We start from the raw sequence: 12,295 nt of genomic DNA on the forward strand, positions 1-12,295 counted from the left end.
ACACAGACACACACAGACACACACAGCAAACACACACACACACACACACACACACACACACACACACACACACACACATACACACACATGCATAGGCAAACGGATAACACACACACTGGTGACATCTTTGGCAGGCCCAGCAGTCATACGCTCCTGGACATCTGTTTTACTCACGTGTTATTTTTGGTTTTTACAAAGATGACTTGCCACTTGCTCTGCGGCAGACGTGACAAGTTGTATTTGAAATGCTTTGATTTATGCGTGGATTGAATTCAGATTCCTGTGACGGAGCGAACTGAAACGGTTGAACTTAATTGTGGTGACAAGAAGATTATAAGCTTTAATACCTTTCTATATTCAGATCTTAATTTACAGTTCCTTTTCGTACTGTGTTTTATTTATAAATCTGAAAGGGACTTGTTATCTTTGTGTTTGTTTCTGGTTTTATGCGAGGCACGTTTTGTTCTCTGACCTGCTGTTTGTCACTTCCAGGCGCTTGGATCACAATGAGCTGACCTCCATACCTGATTTAGGACGGGCTTCCAAAATTGTATCCCTCTACTTGTGAGTACTTCTTCGCCATTATTAAAACAGAAATACCATATTTTCTTTTGCTTTTTTTAAGGCCAGCTGCCTTTTTGAATTGCTCTTTAAATAGTCTTTTGAAATCCACAGAGGATGCCTCTACAAGTCAGAAGAAACACAGACTTGATGTGAGATAAGCGGTGAATGTGACCTTGCTGCACTAAACTAGATCAAAAATCCTTTTATTTTCCTTTTGAGCTACTTCAGTGTCAGTATGGAGTTCTGTCTTGAGCGATTAGCTAATGCTTGAGGAACCGACGAGTCTCATTAGCTGGCTATGTGGTCCTGTCTACAGTGAGTGGTGCTGCCTGTTTGGAGTGTCAGCTCGTATATAGTTTCAACTTGGTTTCTCCCAGTTGTGAAACCGTGCCTGTGGGGACTGCCTGCACTGGCATCTCACTGGAGATTTACTGCCGTATTTGGGAAGGGCGTGTGTGCGCTTGTGTATGTCACAAATGTGAGCTCAGCAATCCATCAGCAGGCTGATTTTCCTTTTCTTCTTGTTAGTTGAAAGGGGGAAAAAGGCGATATGACGTGATAACTTCAGTTTTGCAGATTGAAGCTATATTTGCATGCAAAATGAAGGAACTATTTACAGTTTAGTCCAACTGTAAATGTAACAAAAGGTAAATGAAAGTACATTATTGTGTTTAACCTTTCTAAGTCTTCAATATGATCACAGGCACTGAAATGGTTTTGGGCAAAATAAGCTATGTATAAACCAAAATGCTATAAAAACTTTGTGGCAAAGGTGACAAATGCCATAAAAAAGGGCAGTAAAGATTGGACTTTTGTCTTTGAGCATTTCATGTGACCAGTGAATATTTTCACTCGAAGGGAATCTAAATAGTTAAACTCAGTAAGGTTAGTCTGGTTCTAACCATTAGCTGTACACCGGCTTTTCTTTCACACCTTGCTATAGTATGCTGACTGCCCGCCTGGTAGTAAAGTGTACAGCTGCCGCTTCATGTCACGTTTGCTCATCGTCATATCATTTTCAGCGGCGAGCTTTGTGGGAGTCACACGCTCGCCTCTCCCCGGTGTGTCATCTGCCTGCTTCTCAGAATTCATCATGATGCACTAATGTGGTCAGAATATTTCTGTAAGCTGTACAGAGTCAGCAGGAAGAGGGCAGTTTGTGTCTGATGAAGCAACTGTCTTATCTCTGTTGAAGCACATCTTATTTTTGATTTGATTTGTATGGGTGTTGTTGTTTATTGCTTGGCGTTCGCTTCAAAACAGACAGGAGCAAGTTAATCTTTACTTCACGGACTGTGGAAAGTGGAAGGCCCTCCAAATGATCGGGCTGTCTTTTTTTGGCCTGACTTGAAGCCTGTTGCTAGGGAGGAAAGCTTCTAGTCCTGATGGGAGCGGAGGCCGGAGGGAGGGTCGGATTTTTACAAAGCTACGCAGCTGAAGTGAAGGGCCGGCTGAAGCACTTGCAGCTGCAGCTGTCAGTCACATGGCTTACAGTAAAACGAGTAATGGTGAGCCGGGGGAGACAAGATGAGAAAACAGTGAGGGAGTCTGGGATAAAAGATTTGAACTGTGTCAGATCAGGGTGACATCACTACTTGCCAAAAGAAGCCAGATTAAGAGGAAGTAGCCAAAGGAAGGAGCGTGTGGTAGGAGGGTACAGGGAGTCAAAAGAAGAAGAAAAAAATGTTTGTAAGAAATAAACTCAGGGTTAAAAGTGAATCCGGTGCAAACTGTCTAAGTTGCCAGCCTGTAGGAGGGAGCACAGTGTGTGCACTGGCAGAGGCATTACTGTCCCCATTCCATTGGTTGGAGATCGTCTGGAATGTCGTCTGACAACAAGTTTGTGAGAGACAGCGGCTAACACACACACAACCAAATGGACACAAAGTTCTTCCTTCAGCCGTTCATCAAACAGAAGACTCTTCAGACTGAGAGCAGCTCATACGTAGGTGCAACTGTCTGAAAGTCAGACTACCTCTGAGGGTTTCTGTGTATTAGCTGGTTAGTTTCTGTTTACTCGAACCTTTTAAAGAGGAATTCTTGTTTTGCTTCAGCGATGTGTTTGAAATGTACAGATACACAATGGAAGCTGCTGATGGCCCCAAAGTCCTAAACAGATAAAAAGTCAAAATAAAACTATATATCTGTCATGTGCCATGGCAGACTGTTCAGAGCCTGAGGGCAGCTGCCCCAAAGGATCGATCATCTCTGGTCTTCCTCCTTGTTTTGGAGACTTTCATCAGCAGCTGTTATGTCGACCTAAGCATCCCTAAATACAAATAAAAATATAACCTATAAGAAAGGTTGAAGTGTCAATGCACTCCTCTAAAAACCTAAGTAAAAGCCTGGTTGTTGTAGATCCTGTCGTGTTAAAAAGAATCCACAGGGTTCCTGCAGATCCTTAAAAAGTCTTAAAGGGCATTTAATTCATCAATCCAAAAATAAGACCTTAATTAGCCTTAAAATGTTTTAAATCAATCTTTCAGAAGTCTTAAAAATGTTAACACATTGTACATAGGATGATTGTAATTCGTCTCAAATATTAAAATAATGGGTAAATATTATTATTTTTTTAATATTCACATGCAGACATGCCCCTTTTATATCACTTCCTGTTATTTCACATGCAAACATCTCAACAACTGTTCATCTGAGCAGTGTGAAATTCATTTTGTAATATGTTAATGTTTTCCAAAAATGCATTCACTTTTCTTACAAAAAAATTGATGTCACAGGCACCTTTAAGGTTTCATCTACAGCTAATTGGGGTTGAGACCCCACTGTGGGTCCTAAAACTCCAAATGTTGGGTCGTTAGAGGATTTCCAGAAATTAAATTAAGTTTAAAACTGCTAAGAATGTTTCTGCTAAAGTTAGATATGGATAAAAACAATTGGTCTATTAGCAATATTTAAATACTTCAACCAAAAATACTTTGATTCATGAGTTCCTGCCAGTTTAAATTTTTTTGTCATTTGTGTTTATTGTGAAATTGGTCTTAAATTTAATTTCACTTGGCATTAAAAAGTATTAAAATTAACTTGCTTTAAACTGTAGGAACCCAAATTCAGTTTCACAATTTCCCTTAAGTTTTTCTGGCAGAAATATGATGACAATTCTGCAGGAAGTGCTACAGCTTGCTGCTGCTGCTATTAGAGATAGCAAAAAACACATACTTCTATCTAAATGACTGTAAGTCAAACCTAGATCACTTTTATAAACAAGAAAAAAAATCAACTTTCCTAAAAGACAGCTAAAAAGGAACCATTTAAACGCCATATGTAACGGCTCTCACAGTCACACAGTGTGTTTGGCACTGAGGCCCATCCCAGAATGCCAGAGCAGGATGGCATAAATAAGAGAGAGAAGCAACAAAAACTTTACAAAAAAAAAACACAGTGTCAAAGTGACAGCAGAGCAGCACAAACTTTCCCATTGTACTCATCGCCTGCCCGGTCCACATCAAAGGGGTGCCTCTAAAACAGCTCGGGATAAAAATCAAACGGCCCAACGGATGATCTGATTTTCAAATAATTCTCCTTTTGTCCTGAGCGTCGGCATCAAATGGAAAGAGACGGGCCGAACAATCGACCCCAGAGATGACACTGGAAACGAGGGGGAGTGACCTTGCTAGTGTAAACCCTATTTAAAACTCGCTCGTGTCATCCAGTCAAGTTTTTCATGTGCACTCAGGTAACACAGGGCCCCAGTATTTATAGTTAATCAAATAACTTCATGGTATATCCTTTGTCTTTTATATTTACAGGTTCTGTAAATAACCTAGTACAGATGTTTAGAAGTAGATTTGACTTCCATCATTTGTTAAAAGACCCCTGAATAGTGCTGAAAAAAAAAAACTGTCTGCTCAGTCTTCCCTCAAAGCCCTGTTACAGCACGGCCTACCTTCTCTGACAAACCAAAATGTTTCCTCATGTCCAAATGTCTAAAAGTTGAATTGTTGTTTCTCAGATCTGCTTAGAAAACTTGACAGGAAGCATCCCCTCTCTCTCTGTCTCCACTCAGGCACATCAGCTGCCCATGAGTATTCATTCTCAGTTGCAACTTTTTCAAGATTGTTTACATTTTTTGTTCATTTTGTCAGTCGTGTCTGCCTCTTCCTGGGGTTGTTGATTGAGGGCAGAGCTTTTAAAGAAACACATGACTATCAGTTCATACCATCACACATTTGGTGACCGTCTCTTTAACCTTGGGGTTGTTTATAAAAGGCCAGCTTCTGTTTGGGAGCTCTTAAAGGAAGTTTGTGGTGGATGGAGACCACTTTGTTCTGTGTACTTTGCTCTCTCTCTGACTGAGTGGGCTTAGAGAACTCAGGAGGATTTGAGTTGCGTCCCCCTGCCTTGATTCATGGAGGTGCACAAGCAATGTAGCTGCCGACCACACACACCTAATGCTCGGTGTGATTTTTGTTTTTCAGGCATCATAATAAGATCCGCAGCATCGATGGCCAGAGGATAAGAGAGCTGGTTTCTCTGGAAACCTTGGACCTGAGCAATAATGACATCACCGAGCTTCGAGTTCAGTGCTTTCCTGCAGGCCTTCAAATTCGAGACCTGTGAGTACCTACGGAGCACGATTTTCTGTTTTTCTCATCCAAAATCTACGCAAAACGACTTGAGGTTTGTTATTCTTCTGTGTCCTAACTGAATGTGTCCGTGTTCAGATACCTCAGTAACAACAAGATCAGCGCGTTGGAGCTCGGAGCTCTGGATCGTCTGGGTCCAACTCTGCAGATTTTGAGACTGAGCCGAAACCGCATCAGCCAGATCCCCATCCGAGCCTTCCAGCTTCCGAGGCTCACGCAGCTGTGAGTCTCGCTGTCTTTCATCAGTTTTGAAACACAGTTAATGTGCCGACAAGGTTGTGTTTCCGTCTGTCCGAGCGGCTTACTGTACAGAAACATCACATCTTTGACAGCTCTGGTTCAAATAGAAGTGACTGGCTTCCTCGTTTGTAGAGACGCAGTTGTGTTAAAAAGACGTCAGAGTGTGGATGAAGGAGATTTTAGTGTCTGTTGATTGAGCCGTGTGTGTTTAACATTAGGAACGCTGTTAGTGTGAGCTATACCTCTTGGTGTGGATAAGGTCTGACAAGGTAAACACCCGTCTCATATTATTAGTGATTTATTGCCTTCCTCCATATCCCCAAAGTGGTTTGTTCAGTCCCAACAGCATGCTCCATTATCTTGGCCAAACTTCCCTCCAGCATCACAGCGAGGCCGAACCCATTTGTAGCTCAACACCTCCGTTTCAGAGAGCACAGCAGCTCATGTAATGGGAGTCTCACCCCCCCTTATTGTGGCTCCAGCAGGTTCCCCAGGTGCCTTTTGTTCAACAGGTGGCCCCGGTGACACTGTATCTTCCGAGTGCCAGCGGTGATGCATGTTGGACACAAAAGATTCTGTATGAATGTTTATCTTTGCGAGCCTGAGGGCTTTTACAGCCTTCACACTCTCAGCAGCTGTGCAATTCAACGCTGGACGCAGAGAGAGACCAAGTTTAGTTTTATAGCATCTTATATCATGTTTTTCAGCTCATCCCTCGTTTTATCACTAATGTGACCAGAGGAACACACACTAAAGAGGACTGTTTTTATTGGAAGAGGGCAGGCTGCAGATATAAGTGGTTTAACTTTTCACATCTTTGAGAAAATGCTGGAAAAGAAAGATACTGCTGCTTAGTTTTCAGGTGTTGTACTGTATATAGGCCTGTTACGACAAGCAATACATCATAAAATCACACGATAAATTGAAATGATCATTTTCATTCGTCTGCTTTCTTGTTTTTTCGTGTCTCCCTCTTTTCTACTCATGGTAGCGAGGAGTGGAGTCTGGCATCAGATATTTTCTAGGCTCGTGGTCTCTAACCTCTGCGCTATGAGAGCCCTCTGAACAAACATTTAGCTGGAGGAGCATCTTTGTTTTTTTGATGCCATCTTTCAGCTGGTGATGCCTCAGAGAGGTTTTCTTTACACTACATAATAATGTCATAAACTTCGTAAGCAGAGTTTGGGTAACTACAAATATTTTATGAAACCAAAGGAAAGATGCATAAAGAGCTAGAGGTGTAAATCATCAGCTTTATCACGATACATTATTACATCGATATGTTTGGATGACGATTCGATATTTCTCTATCACGAAGTCTGTCACGATACGATTTTGATTAAATTCAATTCATGTCTGCGATCGATATAATGCGATATCATATGCCCATCTAACACAATGACTGGGTTAGATGGACATATAATATCGATTCCCATCAAGAATATGATGATGATATAGATCGATATTTTCATTTAGCCTCGATATAACTGAATCATGAACCATTCAAATTGATATATCGATATAGATCGATGTATCGTTACACCCCTATAAAGAACAAATTGTGCTAGCTTGGATAGAGATGTTCCAGCTTCAGTAGCTGTTGTTGTGTGTTGTTTTCCCAATCTCCAGTCCAGGCCAGTTTGGAACTTATTAGTTTTAAATGGTCTCCAAACAATATTATCGTTTTTCCCAATAATTTCTGAGACAATTTATCTCCCACCAAAATTTGATATTGTGACCGGCCTACTTCCACATGCTGTCTTAGAGGTTTTGCGTTTGTTTCTTCGCTCTACAGAGAACTGAACAGGAACCGTATCCATCAGATCGAGGGTCTGACCTTCCAGGGTTTGTCCAGTTTGGAGGTGCTCAAACTGCAGAGGAACAGCATCAGCAAACTGACGGATGGAGCCTTCTGGGACCTGGCTAAGATGAAAGTCCTGTATGTACCGAAAATAACTCATTGAGACATAAAAATACATTTTTGTTGAAGCTGAAATGTAGGCTTGTTTTGAGTATATTTTATTCTTCTGCCACAATCATTTAGGTGCTGCAGAGATCCTTTACACATATAATCAAGAAATGACAAAAATGCGTGTAACCGCTTAAATTACTCATAAGGTTTTGCAGTCATTCTGACTGTTCTCAGGACAAAAATGCAGCACCTATTACCTGCAACCGTTGCTGAACAAATCTCCCTGCTGTTTTCTTCTCATGCAGTCACCTGGAGTACAACAACCTGACAGAGGTGAACAGTGGCTCCCTGTACGGCCTGAGCTCCCTCACGCAACTCTTCCTCAGTAACAACTCGATAGCCCGCATCAACCCCGACGGATGGAAGTTTTGTCATAAATTAAGGGAACTGTGAGTACCAGCATGCAACAGCCAGCCTCTTGTGCCAGATAATCTTGTTCACCACAGCGGTTTAAGTTCCTCAAAATGTAAACTAGAGTTTTAGTTTTTTACAGTTTTCATTAGCATTTAGTGAAATAAACCATCTTAAACCTTGAGAACCTCACACTCTCCGTTTACATTCTTCAGGGCTGAATGACATTTTTCTTTAACACTCAGTGTGCTGCTTTCAGGATAAGCCTGTTTATCCCATAATTAGAGCCGGGCTCAACAGCACACAAGCCCTTCGACAAGAGTTTTTCTACTCAGTTTTGAAGCGTGGGGTTTTGGCAAATCGTCCTGTAATCCCCGCTTGTTTGTATTGTGATAATTACACTCCAGGATCACCTTCACCGCCATTGTCTACCAAGTTATTATCTGAAATTCTCTCCGGTGCCATTGACATGAGTGTCGTAATGCAGCTTTAAAGTGCTTTGCTCAGCTCAGGCGTTGCTAACGACGGGGGTAGCCCGAGCCGTCTGTGGCGCCTCTGCTTGTTTACGTGCACCAGTCTGGAGGGACAGAGTGGGGGCGGCCAACGTTCCAGTTTGCTCTGCGTATCTCTGCGCCGCTTCCTGTGTGCACATCTTATGAAAGGCAGATTGCTCCCCGCGCTGTTCTCGGATCCGCCGCCTGGCACCTCGGCAGTCACCGCTTACGTGACTTTTATTATCTGGGGCTATGATGGCCCGACCAGCTGATAGCAGTGAGTGACTCGTCTTTATGAGGAGCCTGTTATTGCATTCCCAATGCGCCTGGCTGAGCTGGTCATCAGCGGAGCATCTCTGCACACATGACTGGTCAGGCAAACCTGAGGCCTGGACTTAGAGAAGCACACAGACAGGACTGTAAAATGCACAACTCTGCTTTTGAGCAATGTATAGACTTTATTACTACATAAAAACAGGAAAGATATCAAGCTGAGATGTTACTTACCTGTAACTTTACAAATAAGTGTATTTTTTGTGGCGTTCACGTCTCACTTTAGTCCTCTGTGTTCGTAAGGAACAAAAGAACAGATTAATTGTAACATTTGGGGTCTGAGTGACATTATGTTTCCCTGGAGTTTACCACAGGCCCAATGAGGTTTATAAATTGAGATTATAGTCATGTAAAGTTTCTACCAAGGATATTTCTTCCATGTGTAAAGATTCAGATCTCAGAAGAGCGTCGATGTCTGCTAAAGCCATTCTGTTAATAAGTTGTAGTGGAGAGAAAAGTCACATTGGAAACAGACATTTCAGAGCTGCAAACTGATTTTGAATCAGCCATGAAATCGAAGGATAATGATGTTGCAAGCTGTGGTCTCCATCCAGACGTCACATCGAACTTTCCTCTGTCTCCGTTTTGTTTTCTCTCTGTCGCTGTTTTGCTAATTAAATTTTTTTTCCCTGCTGTCTTCAGAAATCTGTCCTACAACAACCTGACCCGTCTGGATGAAGGAAGCCTGGCAGTATTGGGGGATCTCCATACCCTCCAGCTGGGCCACAACTCCATCAGCCATATCAGTGAGGGAGCCTTCAGGGGTCTCAAGGCCCTACGCATCCTGTAAGTACACCACCCCAAATGACCGCCTCTAAACCACCCACTCATTAAAGTTCTGCTCCTGCTAAGATGAGGCTTAGATGTGCCTTTGGGGAGCAGTGAAAGCTGAGCTCTTTAATTTCTGTGGTGCCTGTGTGGCATCTGATATTTCAGCTCATGAAGTCCCTTCAGTTGACTTTACAAGGCAGGGTTTTTTATTTAAAACATCTTTGTATTTATGTATTGTCTGTTTTTAGATTTCACTCTTTCTGTTATCATCGTTACTTTTTTTTTCTTTTACTCTTATGTTGGACTTTGTGTCCAGACCAACTTGGATTGGAAAAGTGCTCCATGTTGTTTGGCTCCACTGATGTTCCTCCTAACTTTTAAAAGCCAATGAAAGGCAAAAATTTATTTTCCTTCCACCTTTTTGCACAAAAAAGACAAGAAGTAAAGAAAAGAAGAGAGCTGGAGAGAGAACGTCTTTGGATAAATCCGTCAGAAAGGCTTGGGGGTCTTGGTTGTTCACCAAGGTTCTCTTGGCTCTGCCTCTTCCTGGTGAACCAGCCAGAGAGGAGAGACGTGCCAGAGGTCCTGAAACCAGCTCTCTCACTGCAGGGTGATGAGCCAAGGCACATGGGTCCTCTGTTCCTCAGCTGGATCACTGGGTGCTGCTCTGCTTATTCAAGAGAAGTTTAGTTTAGTGTTTTATCTCCTAATAAGCACACAGGTTATGTTTTGATTATGCAAGATTTAAAAGAAATATTTTCTTGGTAAATTGCTCTCTGTCTTTTGAGGCAGGCCTAATCTAATCAGTAGAGGGGAGGCCGGCCATAGGCAGGGTCCTGAAAGTGAGCTGGGAGAGCTTTAATTGGGCCTGAGCTGCTGGTTGTGCTGGCATGGGGCTGGAGCCTGCATCAGGGTGTGAAAGCTCCAAACAAAATAAATAAATAATAAAAAAAGCCGGCCTCTAATTCGGCCATGGGGGTCGGTGGCTCATAGGGCCCCCCCTTTTTTTTCTTTTGCTGGGCTCCATTGCTCCACAACCCCCACCCCCCTGGCCTTGCTTTAACAAGGCAGTGGCCATTCACATCCAACCAGCCAGAAAGAGTAGGAAATTGGCAGCCACAGTCGGGTCCAACTCAGACAGCAGCCAGTGGAGGCTGAAAAGAACCAGAGGGGGATAAAAGATCCTTGCAAAGCCAAGGGAGGAGGGGGAGGCGGTGATGGAGGGTGTAGCTGACCATCAACCTCAAAAGCATTTCTCAAGTTTGGTCTTCTAAAGGTTCAGAGGAGTCCTCTGACTCTGTTGTATTTCTTTTTGTTGGCCAAGCAGAAGGGCAGAGCGGTGGCTATGACTTCACCTCAGAGGTAGTCGTTTCACAGGAAGACACAGATCCATTCAGCGAGGGTTTGGAAACCCCCAAAAGCACTTTAAAAAAATCTTTTCTTTTCTACTGGTTGATTCTGTTCTATGTTCCCTTTGGCTAAGCTTGGCCCCAAACCCCATTAAAAGTCTCAGATGTAGCGTTCATCCCCCCTCTCATGTGCCATCAGGAGTTCTATACTTTTTTTCCTTGTGCAGGTGTTTACATTATCCTCATGTTTGCTCCTCCTCCTCCTCTGTAAGGGAAGATTGTGCTTGACTGGCAGAGCAGAGCAGCAAATAGGCTCTTAAGGCCAGGTGCAGAGGGTGGTGTGGGGTGGGGGGGGGGGGGGACTTCCAGAACAGCCTCCACCAGGACTTTGAAACTCTTCAGCAATGGTCTGTCCCTGTTCGTTTTTCTTATCCCCCTCTTTTCTCCCCTTCTCCACAGGGAGCTGGACCATAACGACATCTCAGGCACAATAGAAGACACCAATGGGGCCTTCTCTGGATTGGATAAACTCAGGAAGCTGTGAGTCCTCCCCCTCTCCTTTACTTTTCACTCCTGACACCCTGTTACTGTTCTGAGCTTCTCTCTGCTCTTCTTAAGAAAAAAAAGAGTTAGCTTTCACAAATTTCTGTGTAAGTTTTCGTCCAAATCAAATCAAAAGTTTCCATCCTAGTCCCTGTTCCTTCTTTATTGCCAAGTTAAAACTTTAAGGCTGTAAAGTTCTGAAATCAGCCACCTGAGTTACAACTCTGTTTTCATATTTCTTCGCAAGACTTTCCCAAGAAGCATTCTATAATAATACAAGTAACCGTTTGCACCCATTTTATCATCATTTCTTTTGAATCTTTATGAGCGAATCAGATTGTCCTTGCTGATAACGGTTCTAAAAGCCGATGCAACGAATCGTGTTTATCAGTTTTTCTTAGAACTTATCACTTTCATCGAGCTGCACGGAACAAAAAAAAAAAAACATTTATTGTAGAAAGTTAACGAGCTGCAAAATTGCAGCAAGCTTGAAGTTTGTGGCAATAAGTGACAATCATCAACCTGCAGGACAAAAAGATGATGTCCAGCCAAGATGGTTCCCAGTGTGAGCGCCGCTGAAAGAAAGAGCCAGAGAATAAGGGAGAGAAGGGCCTTTTCTTTCAGCTGGCAGGGGTTCGCTCTCCAATAGGCTTATTGCTGTTTCTGCTTCATGCCTCCTCTTCTCTAGTCCCTGCGTTCCCACTCTCTGTTGTAAGGAGCCGAGAGAGGGTGAAACTGAGGGCTGTATTCAGTTATCAAACATCAAACACCTCTCTCGCCCCGCCCCCTGACCCTGCCCCCTTTTGTCACGGTGCTGGCGGAAGCGGCCCACTGCATCCCGAAGCTGTCAAACCGAGCCATGGGAAAGAGGGGGACATCAAAGTGTCCACCACACGCCCTTAAATCAGCTTACTAACACAGCCGTGAAGGATGGAGACGCAGGTTTTACTCTTTCTTTCTTTTTTGTCAGCTTAATTAAAAACAGAAGTCAGAGCAGCTGACAACTAGGCCTGTCACGATAACAAATTTTGCTGGGCGATTAATTGTCTCAAAATTTATTGCGATAAGCGATAATAT

The 12,295-nt window shown here is 43.0% G+C and overlaps 1 protein-coding gene across 1 annotated transcript in view; it reads left to right on the top strand.

Moving 5' to 3' along the window:
* Positions 1-12,295, top strand: part of lrig1 (leucine-rich repeats and immunoglobulin-like domains 1) — a 40,217-nt gene that overhangs the window by 18,524 nt on the left and 9,398 nt on the right. Inside the window, exons 3-9 of the mRNA XM_014009856.1 lie at positions 493-564; positions 4,998-5,135; positions 5,244-5,387; positions 7,201-7,344; positions 7,623-7,766; positions 9,198-9,341; positions 11,135-11,215. Coding sequence (XP_013865310.1) covers positions 493-564; positions 4,998-5,135; positions 5,244-5,387; positions 7,201-7,344; positions 7,623-7,766; positions 9,198-9,341; positions 11,135-11,215 — 867 coding nt within the window. The remainder of the gene's footprint in view (positions 1-492; positions 565-4,997; positions 5,136-5,243; positions 5,388-7,200; positions 7,345-7,622; positions 7,767-9,197; positions 9,342-11,134; positions 11,216-12,295) is intronic.

The sequence above is a fragment of the Austrofundulus limnaeus genome, unplaced genomic scaffold, assembly GCF_001266775.1.
Source record: "Austrofundulus limnaeus strain Quisiro unplaced genomic scaffold, Austrofundulus_limnaeus-1.0 Scaffold62, whole genome shotgun sequence".
Taxonomy (NCBI): Eukaryota; Metazoa; Chordata; class Actinopteri; order Cyprinodontiformes; family Rivulidae; genus Austrofundulus; species Austrofundulus limnaeus.